This window comes from Stegostoma tigrinum, chromosome 26 (genome assembly GCF_030684315.1).
Source record: "Stegostoma tigrinum isolate sSteTig4 chromosome 26, sSteTig4.hap1, whole genome shotgun sequence".
In the NCBI taxonomy this organism is placed as follows: domain Eukaryota; kingdom Metazoa; phylum Chordata; class Chondrichthyes; order Orectolobiformes; family Stegostomatidae; genus Stegostoma; species Stegostoma tigrinum.
In genome coordinates this window covers 35,111,943-35,128,696 of record NC_081379.1, presented here as the reverse complement: position 1 = coordinate 35,128,696, position 16,754 = coordinate 35,111,943, and the positions used below count along the sequence as shown (strand labels likewise).

The 16,754-nt window shown below is 43.0% G+C and overlaps 1 protein-coding gene across 3 annotated transcripts in view; it reads right to left on the bottom strand.

The window, feature by feature from the left end:
* nos1 (nitric oxide synthase 1 (neuronal)) overlaps positions 1 to 16,010 on the bottom strand; it is a 94,082-nt gene extending 78,072 nt beyond the window's left edge. For 2 of the 3 annotated variants that reach the window (XM_059655091.1, XM_059655093.1), the window contains exons 1-2: positions 15,664 to 16,010; positions 5,031 to 5,945 (exon numbers count right to left, since the gene is read on the bottom strand). In XM_059655091.1, coding sequence (XP_059511074.1) covers positions 5,031 to 5,755 — 725 coding nt within the window. In that variant the 5' untranslated portion in view covers positions 5,756 to 5,945; positions 15,664 to 16,010. Of the gene's footprint in view, positions 1 to 5,030; positions 5,946 to 14,308; positions 14,419 to 15,663 lie in introns of those variants that run through there. The other variant, XM_059655092.1, reaches the window with a different exon arrangement.
* Between the last annotated feature and the right edge of the window lie 744 nt (positions 16,011 to 16,754).

Here is a 16,754-nt window from a genome sequence, read left to right as displayed (position 1 = left end):
CCACACAATAACAGCTTTCCCAATTTAAACCTGAACCTTTTTATTTATTTTGTCTTCAGCTTTGTGGCAGAGACATTATGGAACATAATAGAAAAATATTTAGCATTATAATAGATTGAATGTTACTGCTGGATTCTAGAAAGTTAAGGACATTGCACATGTTCAGATATAGTCAGAATTCAACTAACTATGTAATAGCTGTGGCCATAAACAGTCTTATCGCTAACTTTTGAGAGATTCTGAGGTGTTCAAGTAAATCCTTTAAGATCAGTATTTAAAGACACAAACAATGTCAATAATTCAAGATAGATATAATCACATTATTGTGAAGCACAGGGCTTCTGATTTTTTTAACCCTTAATTTAGATGTTAAGTATTCAAAGTATTGAAGAAAAGATAGAATTGATCTTTGATAAGTTTCAAAAACATTTTGAGAGATCTATTAGAATCCTTTTCCACCCTCAGGTCACTGTCTGTGTGGAGTTTGCACATTCTCCCCCATTTGCGTAGATTTGCTCCGGTTTCCTCTTACAGTCCAGAGATGTACAGGTTGGGCGGATTGACCATGCTAAGTTGCCTATAGTGTCCAGGGACGTGCAGGTAAGCAGATTAGTCATATAAGATGTGGAGTTACAGGGATAGGCTGGGTTGGGGAGGGGATTTGGTCTGGCTGGGATGCTTTGTGAAGGTTTGGTGTGGAATTGATGGGCTGAATGGCCTGTTTCCACACTGCAGGAATTCTATGATTCATTGGTCAGATTGGTTAAACTGAAGGCCAGATTGTGTAAATGACAAGAGATAATGGGAACTGCAGATGCTGGAGAATCCAAGATAACAAAGTGTGGGGCTGGATGAACACAGCAGGCCAAGCAGCATCTCAGGAGCACAAAAGCTGACGTCTCGGGCCTAGACCCTTCATCAGAGAGGGGGATGGGGTGAGGGTTCTGGAATAAATAGGGAGAGAGGGGGAGGCGGACTGAAGATGGATAGAGGAGAAGACAGGTGAGAGCCTCTCCACTGCTCCCTCTCTGAAATAATTAATAGATATCAATTCAGCAATGAAGCAAAAAGTTGTCCTACAACATATCTCATCTATCTCACTTTCTATTATCAGTCGGAACACTTCATATCACGTATCAGAAAGTACCATAATTTTCTTCTGTGTATGAAGCACTGAGAAGATGTTTTTCAGTTAATTACTGTCTTACCTAGTCTTTAAAAACAGCTCAGAAACTATTTTGAGCTTGCTACTCTACAAAATATAATAGTGCAAAAGATATTTTCAACCCTCTATTTTTATAGAATTGTGTAACACCTCTGTTAACACAGTGAGAAAGGAATTTGGGACAAACACATTAAGTTCTAAAATAGCATGGTGCTTTTTTTCTGAATCTATTTCACATCACAGACCATTCACTGAAATTAAAGTTTACGGAATTGGTGGACCTGCTTACATGGCTGGTGAGATAGAAGAAGACAGACCATAAAGTAGGGATCGTGGGTTTGCACTTTATTGAAAGTACATTATAAGTGGGATTGCACAAGAAACAATGCTGAATACCTAACTATTCATTTTATTTATTAATGGCGTAAGTATCTCAATGAAAAGCCACACACTCATGTCTGATGATGACACAGTGGTTGGCGTCATTTTCAGCACTTTTTTTAAGTGACAAAATGCTTGTCACAGTAGATATTCAAAGAGAACAAAGTGTGAAGCTGGATGAAGACAGCAGGCCAAGCAGCATCTTAGGAGCACAAAGGCTGACATTTCGGGCCTAGACCCTTCATCAGAAAAGAGGGATTGTGAGAGGATTCTGAAATAAATAGGGAGAGAGGGGGAGGCGGACTGAAGATGGATAGAGGACAAGATAGGTGGAGAGGAGGGTATAGGTGGGGAGGTGGGGAGGGGGTAGGAGAGTCCGGAGAGGACGGACATGTCAAGGAGGCAGGATGAGGTTAGCAGGTGGAAAATGGAGGTGCGGCTTGAGGTGGGAGGAGGGGGTAGGTGAGAGGAAGAACAGGTTAGGGAGGCGGGAACGAGCTGGGCTGGTTTTGGGATGCAGTGGGGGAAGGGGAGATTTTGAAGCTTGTGAAATCCTCAAGGCCGTCCACTTCTTCCTGAGCTGCAGGCCCGACCAGGCCTCCTCCACCAACACCCTCATCCGCCTAGCCGTGCTCGTCCTCACCCTCAACAACTTCTCTTTCGATTCCTCCCACTTCCTACAGACAAAGGGGGTGGCCATGGGTACCTACATGAGTGCAAACTATGCCTGTCTCTTTGTAGGTTACGTGGAACAGTCCCGCTTCCGCACCTACACAGGCCCCAAACCCCACCTCTTCCTCCGTTACATTGATGACTGTATCGGCGCCACCTCTTGGGAGCAAGAGGAGCTCGAACAGTTCATCCACTTCACCAACAGCTTCCACCCCAACCTCAAGTTCACCTGGGCCATCTCCAACACATCCCTCACCTTCCTGGACCTCTCTGTCTCCATCTCAGGCAACCAGCTAGAAACTGATGTCCATTTCAAGCCCACCAACTCCCACAACTACCTAGAATACACCTCCTCCCACCCACCCTCCTGCAAAAATTCCATTCCCTATTCCCAATTCCTTCACCTCCACCGCATCTGCTCCCAGGATGAGGCATTCCACTCCCGCACATCCCAGATGTCGGCGTTCTTCAAGGACCGCAATATCCCCACCGCAGTGGTCGAGAACGCCCTTGACCGTGTCTCCCGCATTTCCTGCAACAAATCCCTCACACCCCACCCCCGCAATAACCGCTTTAAGGGAATCCCCCTCGTCCTCACATACCATCCCACCAACCTCCGGATACAACGCATCATCCTCCGACACTTCCACCATCCACAATCCGACCCAACCACCCAAGATATTTTTCCATCCCCACCCTTGTCTGCCTTCCTGAGAGACCACTCTCTCCATGGCTCCCTTATCCGCTCCACACTCCCCTCCAACTCCACCACACCTGGCACCTTGCCCTGCAACCGCAGGAAGTGCTACACTTGCCCCCACACCTCCTCCCTCACCCCTATCCCAGGCCCCAAGATGACCTTCCATATTAAGCAGATGTTCACCTGCACATCTGCCAATGTGGTATACTGTATCCACTGTATCCATTGTGGCTCCCTCTACATTGGGGAAACCAAGCGGAGGCTTGGGGGCCGCTTTGCAAAACACCTCCGCTCGGTTCGCAATAAACAACTGCACCTCCCAGTCGCGAACCATTTTAACTCCCCCTCCCATTCCTTAGACGACATGTCCATCATGGGCCTCCTGCAGTGCCACAATGATGCCACCCGAGGGTTGCAGGAACAGCAACTCATATTCCACTTGGGAATCCTGCAGCCCAATGGTACCAATGTGGACTTCACAAGCTTCAAAATCTCCCCTTCCCCCACTCCATCCCAAAACCAGCCCAGCTCGTCCCCTCCCCCCACTGCATCCCAAAACCAGTCCAGCTTGTCCCCGCCTCCCTAACCTGTTCTTCCTCTCACCTATCCCCTCCTCCCACCTCAAGCCGCACCTCCATTTCCCACCTACTAACCTCATCCCGCCTCCTTGACCTGTCCATCCTCCCCAGACTGACCTATCCCCTCCCCACCTCCCCACCTATACCCTCCTCTCCACCTATCTTCTTTTCTCTCCATCTTCGGTCCTCCTCCCCCTCTCTCCCTATTTATTTCAGTACCCTCTCCCCATCCCCCGCTCTGATGGAGGGTCTAGGCCCAAAACGTCAGGTCTTGTGTTCCTGAGATGCTGCTTGGCCTGCTGCATTCATCCAGCTCCACATTTTGTTATCTTGGATTCTCCAGCATCTGCAGTTTCCACTATCTCAGATATTCAAAGAGACTTGTGTGTTTATCTGCACAGAACAAAATGTAGTAGTCAGGTGAAAAAATACTCAAAAGGACTCATGAAATGTTAGCTTTGTACTTAGAGGGTTTGAATGTAATGGGTGCGCAGGTTTTTCTACAGCTGTACATAATTTTTGTTAGGTCACATGTGGAGTAAGTTTTAGGCACTATGCCTTAAAGAGGGAATATTGTTTTTAGAGGCAGGCAGGCAATTCAGATTCATTATAATGTTACCAAGGTGCCGAGGGTGAGATTTCAAGAAGAGATAAATTAGAACTTCATTCCCCGCAGTATAGAAAGTTAGGGAATGAATTACAGTTTAGCAGATTTTGAAAATAATTCATTGGACAGAGAGTAACATTTTCTCCCAGTGAAGGGGTCTAAGACATGGTGTCATGAAATTGCAGAATGATAGAATGATGACAGCATAGAGGGAAACTAATGAATTATTGTGTTCAGGTCAACAGCCGGCAATATCAGTTTCATAAGTACCATTCTCCTTGCCCATGCCGTGTAGCTCTGCAAACATTTATCTACAGGTTATTATCCAAATTCATTTTTTGAACGAAGGTGCATGGTTTGCAATTTTCCCTATCTTCTAGGCATCATTTATGCATGTAAGGAAGATTTGAAGATTACTGCCACTTCCTCTGTAACTTCCATATGAAAGTTAAAATCAGGGCCAGATCTTTCAGGAGAGAAATCAAGGAACACTTCTTCACAGAAAACATGGAGGAACTCTCTTTCACAAAAAGTAATGAATGGCACCTCAATTTATAATTTCAAATCTGAAATTGACACTTATTTTGCAGCCAGGTGATTAGGTGAATTTGGCTAGAATACAGATTAACTTTGATTGCATTGAACAATTGAGGTTTTATTGTTTCATTGAAGTGCTGTAATGCCTTTTCCAATTCCTATATCCTGTAGGCTATTTTTAGTGAACTTGTTGGGACTGACATAGAGAAATTTCCTTCAGTTTCACTAGTTGTAGGAATATCATTAATGTGTTTTCTTTTAAAAGGATGGTGTAACCATCATAGATTTTCCCTTCTCTCTCCATTAATGTATTTCTACCATCCCTGCCCATTCACAGAATAAACAAAAAGTATGAGAAAATCATTGGATCAAGTTGTAAGGCTTGCCTACCTGTCCACTTGGGCTTCTGAATCACACTTCACTGATTTTCTATTGTTCTTCAATAGATTTAATACAGGTTCAATTTCCTTAAGAAGTTCATCATTATCAGTTGCTCCATCATTCATTGAGTTGTCTGTGTCAGAAAAACAGGCATCTGATCCCTCCAAAGAGTTTTCATTCATTAAGGACATCATTCTCTCGACCTGAATTACAGGATTGGACTCCTGTGATATCTCACTGTCCCATGTCTCTAATGCTGGACTACAGATGTTCCTCAGCACTTTATCTTCAGTTTTGAGATTGTCTTTGCCTTGGGTGCCTCGAATGGGAGAATCACTCGTTTTAGAGGCAGGAACTAAAGGCTTGGTAACACGCACTGTTTTTGGTGTCCCATCACCAGTGAAGGTGGTCTCCAGGTGGGTGGAGAACCCTTCTGGACCTCTCAAAATCAACACAACAAAAGTCTCTGGAGGTATGTTCTTCAGCATCTCCAGAGCGAAGTCATAAGTTACATCAACCAGAGGCTTGCCATTAGCAGCAACAATGATATCACCAACCTGCACCAAGTCACTCTCCTCTGCTGTCCCACCACGGATAATGTCAGAGATGATCACAGGGGGATTACACACTCGTTGCTTCACTAAGAATCCCAGACCACCCACCTTCCGCTTATATAGTCGAACAGAAATGATGTTTGGTTGCAACTGCTGGACATGGAACTCATTCTCCTCCATGATTCAAGCGTTTCTCAGGGGTTAATCTTCTAGTTGCCTTTACTGAATCTTCAGGTGCTCAGCCTTTTCACCCAACATAATTAACCTGTGATCACACTTGGGTTCTTCCAGTCTTCGATAGCCCCTTTTTGTTCATTTAAAGAAGCACTCTATGATATTAGTTGCGGAAGCCAATGAGTAACTGTTCTTGCTGTAACAAAATAAGAATTGTTTTGCTCATAACATTTATTTTTCAGAAACTCCCCAGAAAATGCATTATTAAAATAACATCAACAACATTTTTCAGTCCCAATTATATTTCTACAAAACTAAAATGGTTATCTCTAGTGAAGTATTTGCTGGCATCCCAGAAATTGTATAAGACCCTTTACAGTTAACTCCACCCTACTAATGATTTTGCCACTAAAACAACTTAGCGCAAAGTGAAAACAACAGAGTTCACGTAAAAAGGGTCTCAAATCAAATTCTTGCCACTTACAGCATTGTTGTTTCCTTAAATTAACATAAAAAATAAAAAAGGTCTAACATGACATTGAAAGTGGATATCAATTGCCAGATTTACAGTTTCACTGGGAAAGGTGTTAATATTGTGAAGTGAAGTAACAATGATTAAAACACTTTGATGGCCATTAAAAGTTGAATATAACCGAAAATTTGGTGCTGTTCAGTCTGAAAGCTCAAATTGCAAACCCCATGCCCAAATTTGCACAGTCAAATCTTTAAACTTGTATCTTTTTTCTACTCATTTTGATGTTTAAGCATTTATTGCAGTTTCCTATCCAAGTTCATTCCCCTAAAACTTTTCCTGAAATAAAAGCATGTCACAGAAAGGATAAATCTGCTGTAGAGCTGCATGTGGTCACTCCTATTGTAATGTTGACCTTTGCTCCTACAAATAAGGCATTGGGAAATAGAAAAGTAAATCAAGGTTCCAACATCTATTCGTACGATTAATGAACCTAAGTGGAATATTCCATGTCATCTATTGAAGAAATAAACTGTATTGATAGTCTTTTAGAATCTGGATGTGAGTTTGCTCGCTGAGCTGGAAGGTTCGTTTTCAGACGTTTCGTCACTATTCTAGGTAACATCATCAGTGAGCCTCCGACGAAGTGCTGGTGTTATGTCCCGCTTTCTATTTATATGTTTAGATTTCCTTGGGTTGGTGATGTCATTTCCTGTGCTGGTGATGTCATTTCCTGTTCTTTTTCTCAGAGGATGGTAGATTGGCTCCAAATCAATGTGTTTGTTGATGGAGTTCCGGTTGGAATGCCTTGCTTCTAGGAATTCTCGTGCATGTCTCTGTTTGGCTTGTCCTAGGATGGATGTGTTGTCCCAATCAAAGTGGTGTCCTTCCTCATCTGTATGTAAGCATACGAGTGATAGTGGGTCATGTTGTTTTGTGGCTAGTTGATGTTCATGTATCCTGGTGGCTAGCTTTCTGCCAGTTTGTCCAATGTAGTGTTTGTCACAGTTCTTGCAAGGTATTTTGTAGATGACGTTCGTTTTGCTTGTTGTCTGTATAGGGTCTTTTAAGTTCATTAGCTGCTATTTTAGTGTGTTGGTGGGTTTGTGGGCTACCATGATGCCAAGAGGTCCGAGTAGTCTGGCAGTCATTTCAAAAATGTCTTTGATGTAGGGGAGAGTGGTTATGGTTTCTGGGCCAGCAGATAAATAGAAAGCGGGACATAACACCAGCGCTTCATCGGAGGCTCATTGATGATGTTACCTAGAATGGTGACAAAACGTCTGAAAACTAACCTTCCAGCTCAGCGAGCAAACTCACATCCAGAAACTCAACCTGACCTACAAATCTTCTCAAAACTCGCTAGTCTTTTAGAATCAACAGAGAATAAATTACAGATAATATGAAGGATCACATGTGCTTTTCTTAAACTGCAAAATAACATTAATTTAAAATCAGGATTTTCAGTATAAACTCATATGAATGACAACATTCTATGTATCTTCAAGGCACATCATGAGCTTCACAAATCTCACATCAATGTATTAAATAATTTGCTATACAGTTTATCCTCCCACTTCTCTCCTCTCCCACATTGCCTATTGTCTTCAATAATTTATATCAATCTAGTTTACCTCAGTAGTTTTATATCTTTCAACATCATTGAAAAGACTCCTCACTGTAAAGAAGGAAATTAGGCTTCTCAGAAAAAAAGTATCCTTGTAATTCACTAAAGGGTCTGATTGAATCTTTGTGATATAATTAAAGGACATGGAAATGCACACGTATTCATCTGGAAAAGTTCACTCAGATAATCTATTCGAAAGACATACGCTCTTCAGATAATCATCTGGCTTTATTGCAAATTGTACACATGCCTGACAATCTAACAATGAATCAAAAGCAAGTGATCGCGGATGCTGGAAATCGAAAATTGAAGAGAAAATGCCAGAAACTCTGAATAGCACAGCTAGCTTTTGCTGCAAAAGAAGCCTAGTTAACATTGCAAACTGATGATCTATCATTACTAAGACATCTGATTTCTTGCTTCTATTTACCTCTTCCGATCCTATTCATGAGAATTGAGAAGTGTGGATTTTCAATTATCATATCGTGATCGATAAAAGCTGTTACTACAAGAACGATCTCAATCCTGTCACCAAAGCATTTCAACATTGCTCCCATTGGGATGAGTAAGGGGGATAGAAACAAAGCAACAACTTGATTTTTTTGTGATACCGAAGAAGTGCTGCAGTGCCAGAGGTGCGATCATTCTAATGAGAAATTAAACTAAGACTCTGTCTGTCCTTTCAGATCAACATAAAATATCCTGTGACAAGCAGCAAACCCTTTTTGGTGTCTTCCTGGTTTCCCGGCTAATATTTATCCCTCAACTAACATTCCTTAAAGTTGATGCATTAACTGGTCATTCTCTGATCACTGTTTATTAGAGCTTGCTGTGTTCAAATTGGCTGCAGTGTTCTGCACATTACATCACTTATGCAAAATACTTCATTAGCTGACAAGTGCATGGGGGGTGGGGGTGAAATCTGAGGATGTAAACATTGCTTTAAAAATGAAAGCTTTTCCTTTTTTCTTATTTCCAGAATATAATAGATATGATCTAATGTAATGCCAGAACCTTGGTTATTACACAATCACCAAAAGTTTGGATCTGTCTCAAATACCTATTCCTTGTTACATTATGGCTTAAAAGCATGATATTAATCCCTACTATATAAGAGGCAGGAATTCTGTTTTAGAAGAACAAGAAGTAATTTTATCAATATATTGAGTCAGTCCAACTCATCCACACCGATCAGATATCTTAATCTGACCGAATCCATTTGCCAACATTTGGCTCATATATGTCTAAACCCTTCCTATTCATATAGCAATCCAGATGTCTTTTAAATGTTGTAATCGTACTTTCCTCCACCACTCTCTCTGGCAGCTCGTTCCTTACTCGCATCACCTTCTGCATGAAAAAGTTACCCCTCAGATCTTTTTTAAATCTTTCCCTTCTCAATTTAAACCTATGCCCTCTAGTTTTGGGCTCTCCCTCGGCTATTCATCCCATCCATGCCCTTCATGATTTTATGAACCTCAGTAAGGTCACCCACAGCCTCTGACCCTCCAGGGAAAAATCCCTATAGCTCAAACTCTCCAGCCCTGGCAACATCCTTGTAAATGTTTTCTGCACCCTCTCAAGTCTCACAACATCTTTCCTACAGACATAATAAGATCCTAAGAGGACTTGCTGAAAGGATGTTTCCCTTTGTGGGAAAGATTACAATTACTGGACACAGTTTAAAAATAACGAGTTTTCCATATAAGACGAAGACAAGGAGAAGGCTTCTCTCTGCGAAGGTCATGAGTCTTGGGAATTCTCCTCTGCAGTAAACAGTTGAGGTACAGTCATTGAATATTGATAAGACAGTGGCAGATATTTGAGTAATATAGGACTCAAAGATTATCAATGTAATGAGAAATCGTGGATTTGTGGCCAGAATCAGATAAGCCAAAATCTTGTTGAACAGTGGAGCAGGCTCATGGAACCAAATGGTGTACGTCTGTTCCTAATTCTTAACCCCTCGCTGCACAAGAAAAGGCTGCGGTTGAGTCTTATCACAGATATAAGACTTGATTTAGTCAGGGGCTTTGGTACTCATGAGATGAGCTCTGTTTCCAATCATGTCCATTTTTCCAATCAACCTGCTTGGAGATGTTATTACACTTCTGTGGATCAGGTGGGATGTGAACCGAAGTAAGCATAATTTTTTTTTAATAAACCTGTTCAGAGGTGTTATCACACAACTCAGGCACAAATGGGATTGAGGTCTCTTGGTTTACAGGTAGGAAGATCTCTGCACCACAACAGTGCTCGCCTTAAATAGGCATAACGATTACGGAATAAGATGAAGGACAGCTGTCCAAAATTAAATGCAACCAAAGAGAAATTCCGTACTATTTTAATATACAGAAATGAAATTGGACATGTGTTGTCTACCAAAACAGCTGGAATTGCTGTTTCATAGTGTCTTGGAGACCAAGAGTTGTCCAGCATAGAAACAGACCCTTTGGTCCAACTCATCCATGCCAACCAGATAACCTAAATTAATCTGGTCCCATTTCCAACATTTGGCCCATATCCCTCTAAAATCTTTCTAATCATATACCCATCCAGATGTCTTTTAAAAGTTGTAATTGTACCAGCCTCCAACACTTCCTCTGGCAGTTCATTCCATACATGCACCACCCTCTGTCTGAAAAAGTCCCTTTTACATCTTTTCCCTCTCATCTTCAAATTATGCCCTTTAGTTTTGGATTCCTCTACCCTGGGGAAAAAGACCTTGGCCTATTCACCCTATCCATGCACCTCATGGTTTTGTAAACCTCTACAAAGTCACCCTTCAGCTTTGGAAGCTCCAAAGAATATAGTCCCAGACTATTCAGCCTCTCCCTTTAGCACAAACCCTCCAACCCCAGCAACATCCTTGTATATCTTTTCTGAATACAGTCAAGTTTCACAACATCCTTCCTGTAGCAGCGAGATGAGAACGGAATGCAGTATTCCAAAAGTGGCCTAACCAATGTCCTGCACAGCCTCAACATGATATCACTATTTTTATATTCAATGCATTGACCAATAAAGGCATGTGTACTAAACACCTTCTTCACTATCCTATCTAGCTGTGACTCCACTTTCAAGGAACGATGAACCTGCACACCAGGTCTCTTTGTTGGGCAGCACTCCCCAAGTCCTAGGCAATCGGTATATAAGTCCTACCCCACCTCACATTTATCTGAATTAAACTCCATCTGCCACTCCTGGGTCCATCAGCCCATCTGAACAAAGTCCATCAGTCTATTAACCTGCTATAGCCCTGGAAAATATTCACTTCCATTGATTTGTATAGAATTGAACATCACACATCATGTAATGAGCAGAAAATGTGATTGCCTCCATGTGATCTTGCTACTCTTATCCAAATTCACCCCTATAATCTAAAGTTAGCCCCGAAAGCATCTTTTCCTCATGAAGTCCTCTTCTGAAAATGAATCAATTGACCGCTCAAGATTAAAATATAATTACATACATTTTACATCATGAAAGTAATTAACCTAATCTAACTAATCAACACAGACATTTCCTTCTCTTTTCTGTTGTCCAAACTTATCAACAAAATTTCTCACATGAATTTATCTGAAATACCCCTTAAATGCTTCCATGCTGTTGGTCTCAACAACTCCATGTACAGTAAGTTCCATATTATAGAATCATAAAGAAGCACAAAAAGAGGCCGTTCAACCCATCATACTGTCTAAAGTGCTATCCAAGTGGCCTTGCCCCACAACCCTCCAATTGTGACCCCTTCATACAATTCCCCGCTGAAAGTTGCTGCTCTACACCATTTCAGAAAGTAGGTTCCCGATCAATAACGACATATTGCCTAACATTCTGCCGTCTTTGTCACTTTTGGTTTAGATATTTACCTTAAATCTGTGCCCTTTGGTTACTATAACTCTACCAATGGAAAGAATTTACCAAAATGAGTTTACAGGTCGGCGATCGTTGAGGGCCGAAGAGCCTGTAAACGGCCTGGACCGCGCTGTGGTGTTCTATGTTCTATGTCCTAGTTTCAGCTTCCCTCACTAGACAAAGGATATTCTCTTTCACCTTATCAATTCCTTTAGAGTTTTAAAGACATTTACAGGGTCGTTACTCGGCGTTTTCTGGAGAAATAAAAGCCTAGTCTTTCTTCTTAGCTCCTTTGTTTTAAGTGATTTTAATAAAATCGCAGTGGGAGCGGAGTTTTTCATTACTGCTTTTCTCAGTGCTATCTCGGACTGCCCAGGAAGCTTGCTTGTCCATTCATATTGCAAACTTCACAGCGGCGCAAAAGACCGCGGGGGACCATAACCCTGTGACGGAGATCACTAATTCTAACTTTGTTCGAAAGGGGACGGGGTGGAGAGACATCTTCTAATGTACAGTTACCACAGTTGGGCGGGGTGGGGAATGCAACTACCTGCTATCCTGAAAAACTAACAACATCAGTTGCAATCCGTATTTACTCACATAAACTCGTAAGACGTCCGGCAACAACGTTTCCCGGTTGGCATCTTACATCCTGATACTTGCTCTATACCCCAAAGCCCCACAGGCTGCAGGGAGCATGTGGAGACGACCCGGAGGGCTGTCTGAGCTTCCACTCGCCACCAGGGCGCGCCCTTACGGGAAAGGCAGATTGCACATCTTTCCAACACATTCTGACGACTTTCGCAGCCAAACTGAATAATTTGCTCTTTAACCGCCCTTTCCATTTTGGCGTGGAATAAAGGTGACGAATGCACAATCTTTAAATTGATTATTGTTGTTGTTTATTGTTGAAAAGTAAAGCTAATTACTGGCCCCGCTTGTATTTTAGGGAAAGCTGTTGGAACTCTTGTGACTATTCTCTGACAATGCAGATCCGCCTGAGAACGAGCCTCGCTTTCTCACTGGGAAATCCCAGCAATTTTTCCGTCAGTTCAAAGCGCACTTTGCGCCGTGATATTTAGCCAACTGCGAATCAAAGACCCAGCTCGAACATTTCACTGACCGCTTCCAGCAAAGTCAATGGACTCGTAACGTTCACTCTGTTTTCCCGCTGCACAGATGCTGCCAGACCGACTGAGTTTCTCCAGCAATTTCTGCTTTATTGGCACTAGCATCTCCTAGGTTCGGTCGGAGAAGAACAATTCCGTCTACAACAAGAGCCCCTTATCTAACCGCTACATTTATTTACCAGCACACCCACTATTACAGCATTCGGAAACAGATTTGGGATTTTATATGCCGATCTTCAGCCAGAGAGGAAAATAAATCAAAACGGCAAACTCTAGGTCTTACATCCCCAACGTAAGAAAAAAAGTATCCTAGGGAATGCAAGTGCATGTGAGTGCTTGATTTTATTTATTTAGAGACATAAATAAAGGTTACTTATCGAAAACCTGAAGTTGAATTGAGATTTGATAGTAGAGCAGGGTCGATAGTCTCTGCTCAGGCGCCGTCATATTAAATAGGACGGAAATGTAAATTTGAATGCATGTGAACAGTGGACTTAAACGACCAGACGCTTCTGGATGACACATGGTGGGTCATTTTTTCAGAATAAACGAAGGCCCTCTGACTTGAACAGTAACTTCTCATCAGTAGTAAGCCTCGCCTATTTGTACAGATACGTTGAGCCAGCGCTTCATAAACTTCTCGCCCTCCTCCAGTCTTCATTGAGTTGCGGGATTGTGAACGTGTACCCGTTGTCCGGAACTCCAGTAACTTCCACTTCAGTCACAGAGTCATACAATCCAACTCGTCCATGCCGACCAGACTTCCCAAATTAAACTAGTCCCATTTGTCCGCGTTTGGCCTGTATCCCTCTAAGCCTTTCCTATTCATGTACCTATCCAAATTTATAATGGTAGCTGCATGCTCCACTTCCTCTGGCAGCTCAGTCCATTCACAAACCACCCTCTGTGTGAGAAAGTTTCCCCTCAAGTACAATTGCCGTGACACTACCATTCACTGCACTCTCCTGCAGTTGCTGGTACTCGTTAAAGCTCTGAGTAAAAATAAAACAGGATAACATAAAATCATAGAATCCCTACAGTGTAGAAACATGCCCTTCGGCCCAACAAGTCCACACCGACACTCAGAGCATCCCACTCAGACGCATCCCCCTAAACTACACATCCCTGAATGCTGCGGGCAATTTCCCATGGCCAATCCACCTAGCGTACACATCTTTGGACTGTGGGAGGAAACCGGAGCACCAGGAGGAAACCCACGCAGACGCGGGGACAATGTGCAAACTCCACACAGATAGACACTCAAGAATGGAATCGAACCCAGGTCCCTGGCTTTCCTTTGTAATATGATAATCAACAGTGCTGGGAGAAAATAGTTTGAAAACGCCTCAGGGCTCTTCAATGACGCATTCAAGAAACCCCTGAAAGGCTGGAATTTAAAATTGCCATCCTCCTGTTTAGATCTATCGGTGGACCCCCGCCAGCTGCACTCGCTCTATCTTTGTAATCTCCAGTACCTCACTCTGATCTCTCATGTGTTGATTCCACAGCCTTCTTCCCAGTGCTGGCGGATCTTCAGCAGCCGTCACCAGATACTTTGGAGTCTGTTCTGTCAACTTCTCTCCTCTTTCCCTCACAAATTCACTCCTTAAAAAGAAACGACCTCTTCCTGAGCCAAACCTTTGCTCCTCCCTCCCCCCACCCCCGGGCTGTGTTGATGCACCACTTGGCTGGTCGTAGCCAAACGCGCGACAATGTACAGAAGAAACCCGAGTTAACATTTCGAGTCCAGTGACCCTTCTTCAGACATTCAGCGGGTGACCTCTTCTGGGTCTGGCGGCCAAACTAGTTCCACATCTGCACTAAATATTATGCCAAATGAATGTTCCGGACCTTCGGAATATTCCTGCAATTTCAGAAAGCTGGGACTGTATCTAAAGAAATTAGTACGTTTAGTAGCCGTCTCGTTTGCAAACTGCCAAATAGCTCTAAGTTTTCATGAACTAACTGCCATTGACATGGGGAACATCTGAAAGTGCCATCAAATGAGTTTCACTTTTCTCTGAGCTTGTAAATTGATCGCCACAGGGCGTGAAAGACAACTCCACTCACCCTGGAGCAGCTGAAATTGTGTTTGACTTTCCCTGGTGAAGGGGAACTAATTCTGAGGTCCACATCTCGATGCCTCTGTCCAATTGAACCTCCTCTTTTTGCATGGAGCACCTTCTCAAGATTGGGCGCTGCTGTGGAACAGAACTGGGAAGCTATTGGACAAAGTCAACCAGGATCCCCTGTTTGAAAGATCAGTAAGTCTCCCATTCCACAAAATTGTGATAAACTTATGTTTCCATAGCCCTTTCAAAATACGTGTTCACAACGCCAAGCCCAACAAAAAGAGTCACATTCTCAAACAAACAGAAATTGCCAGAAAAACTCGGCAGAGCTGGCAGCATCTGTGGAGAGAAGTCGGAGTTAACCATTCGGGTCCCTTCTTAAAGCTACATTCTCACATCTTCCCCCGGACAAAAGCACAAGTCAAACTTACAACATTGCAGGGCACTCAGGTGGATGGTGAAGAGCCTCGCTGCCTGATGTAACATGGCTTACCTCACCCAACCAAGTGACCAGGGGAACCGACACACCAACTTTAACTCATCTCTTAAACAGAACTAGTGCTCCCGTTCCGAATGGACTCCAAAGGTGCGAGTCCGAACGTGCCATTCGCCAGTCCACTTCGGTAGCGCCCAGTGCAAACTCTCCTCGCCTTCTTGTGCCGGGAGTTGAAACCTGAGAGGAAAGCTCACTTGTGTACAGTGTCTGCTTTGCAATATATAAAAGCAGCTGCACGATCCGGATATGCAAAGGCACCTACCTGTTTCCGCGGTGATGAGATCCGAAATTTCGCTGCCTTGTCCAGTCAGTGCCCAATTTCTGGAACAGATACACTTGCCTCTCCTTCTGCACTGATCGGCTCTGTCGACTCCCTCCCTCTCCCTGCCTTTCTCTATCTACTCTGAGATCTTGGAAGCAGCATAAATATGCAGCGATTCCATCCTCTGCCGAGGGTCGTGAGGAGGCATTAGTTAATGTGCTTCTCTCCCCTGTCATCACCAAACGAATTAACGTGGATGTCCAACCAGTTTCTTTTATGGCTTATGCAGAACAATATAACCCTCATTAAGAAAGCGGCGCGGTCAGAAAGTCACAGATCGTTGACAGCCAACGACGTGATAAATAAGGCTAGATTACATCAACACGCTGTTTTATTTCGCTGCAGGAGGAACAATGGGCTGCAAATGAGAGAATCTGCTCTTATGGAACTGGATGTTTTGCGTTGGACACAAATCAACTCCTAATGCACAGGCAGAGCCCAATAAAGCCTTTAAATGTCCCAGCGTTATGGCATTTGGGACTGTTACACAGTCCTGCAGAACATTGTTTTAGGAAGTAGTGTGTAATTATTATGGGGATCAACAATAGATTGCACTAAAACAACTCTTGCCATGACAACTAGTCGAAGCATCAATTTTCTTTATAATCAACGTTCTTGGGTGAAATTTTCGATCTCTTTTGCGAGCCGAGGTCGCTTCAAATTCGCAAACCGTAGCATTCGCTCTGCGGACAAGCTGTACGACTCTATTTTGGAGAGGGGCACAGGGAGTATGCAAATAGATGTAAAAATAGAGTGATAGCTGGATGAAGAAGTCCGAAGTTATTCATTTCGGTTGGAAGGACAGAAAACAGATTAAAAACCAAAATTGTGTTCAGCGGGATTCTGGGGAAACCATACCGGACCCGAAATGTTAACTTTGTTTTTTTTTTCTCTCCACGGATGCTGCCAGGTCCGCTGAGTTTCTCCAGCATTCTCTAAGTTTGCTTCAGGTTGCCAGCATCCATTGCATCTTTTTTTCTTTTAAATGATACTGTGTAGTGGCCTTTATTACAAGCTGACTACAAGCGTAA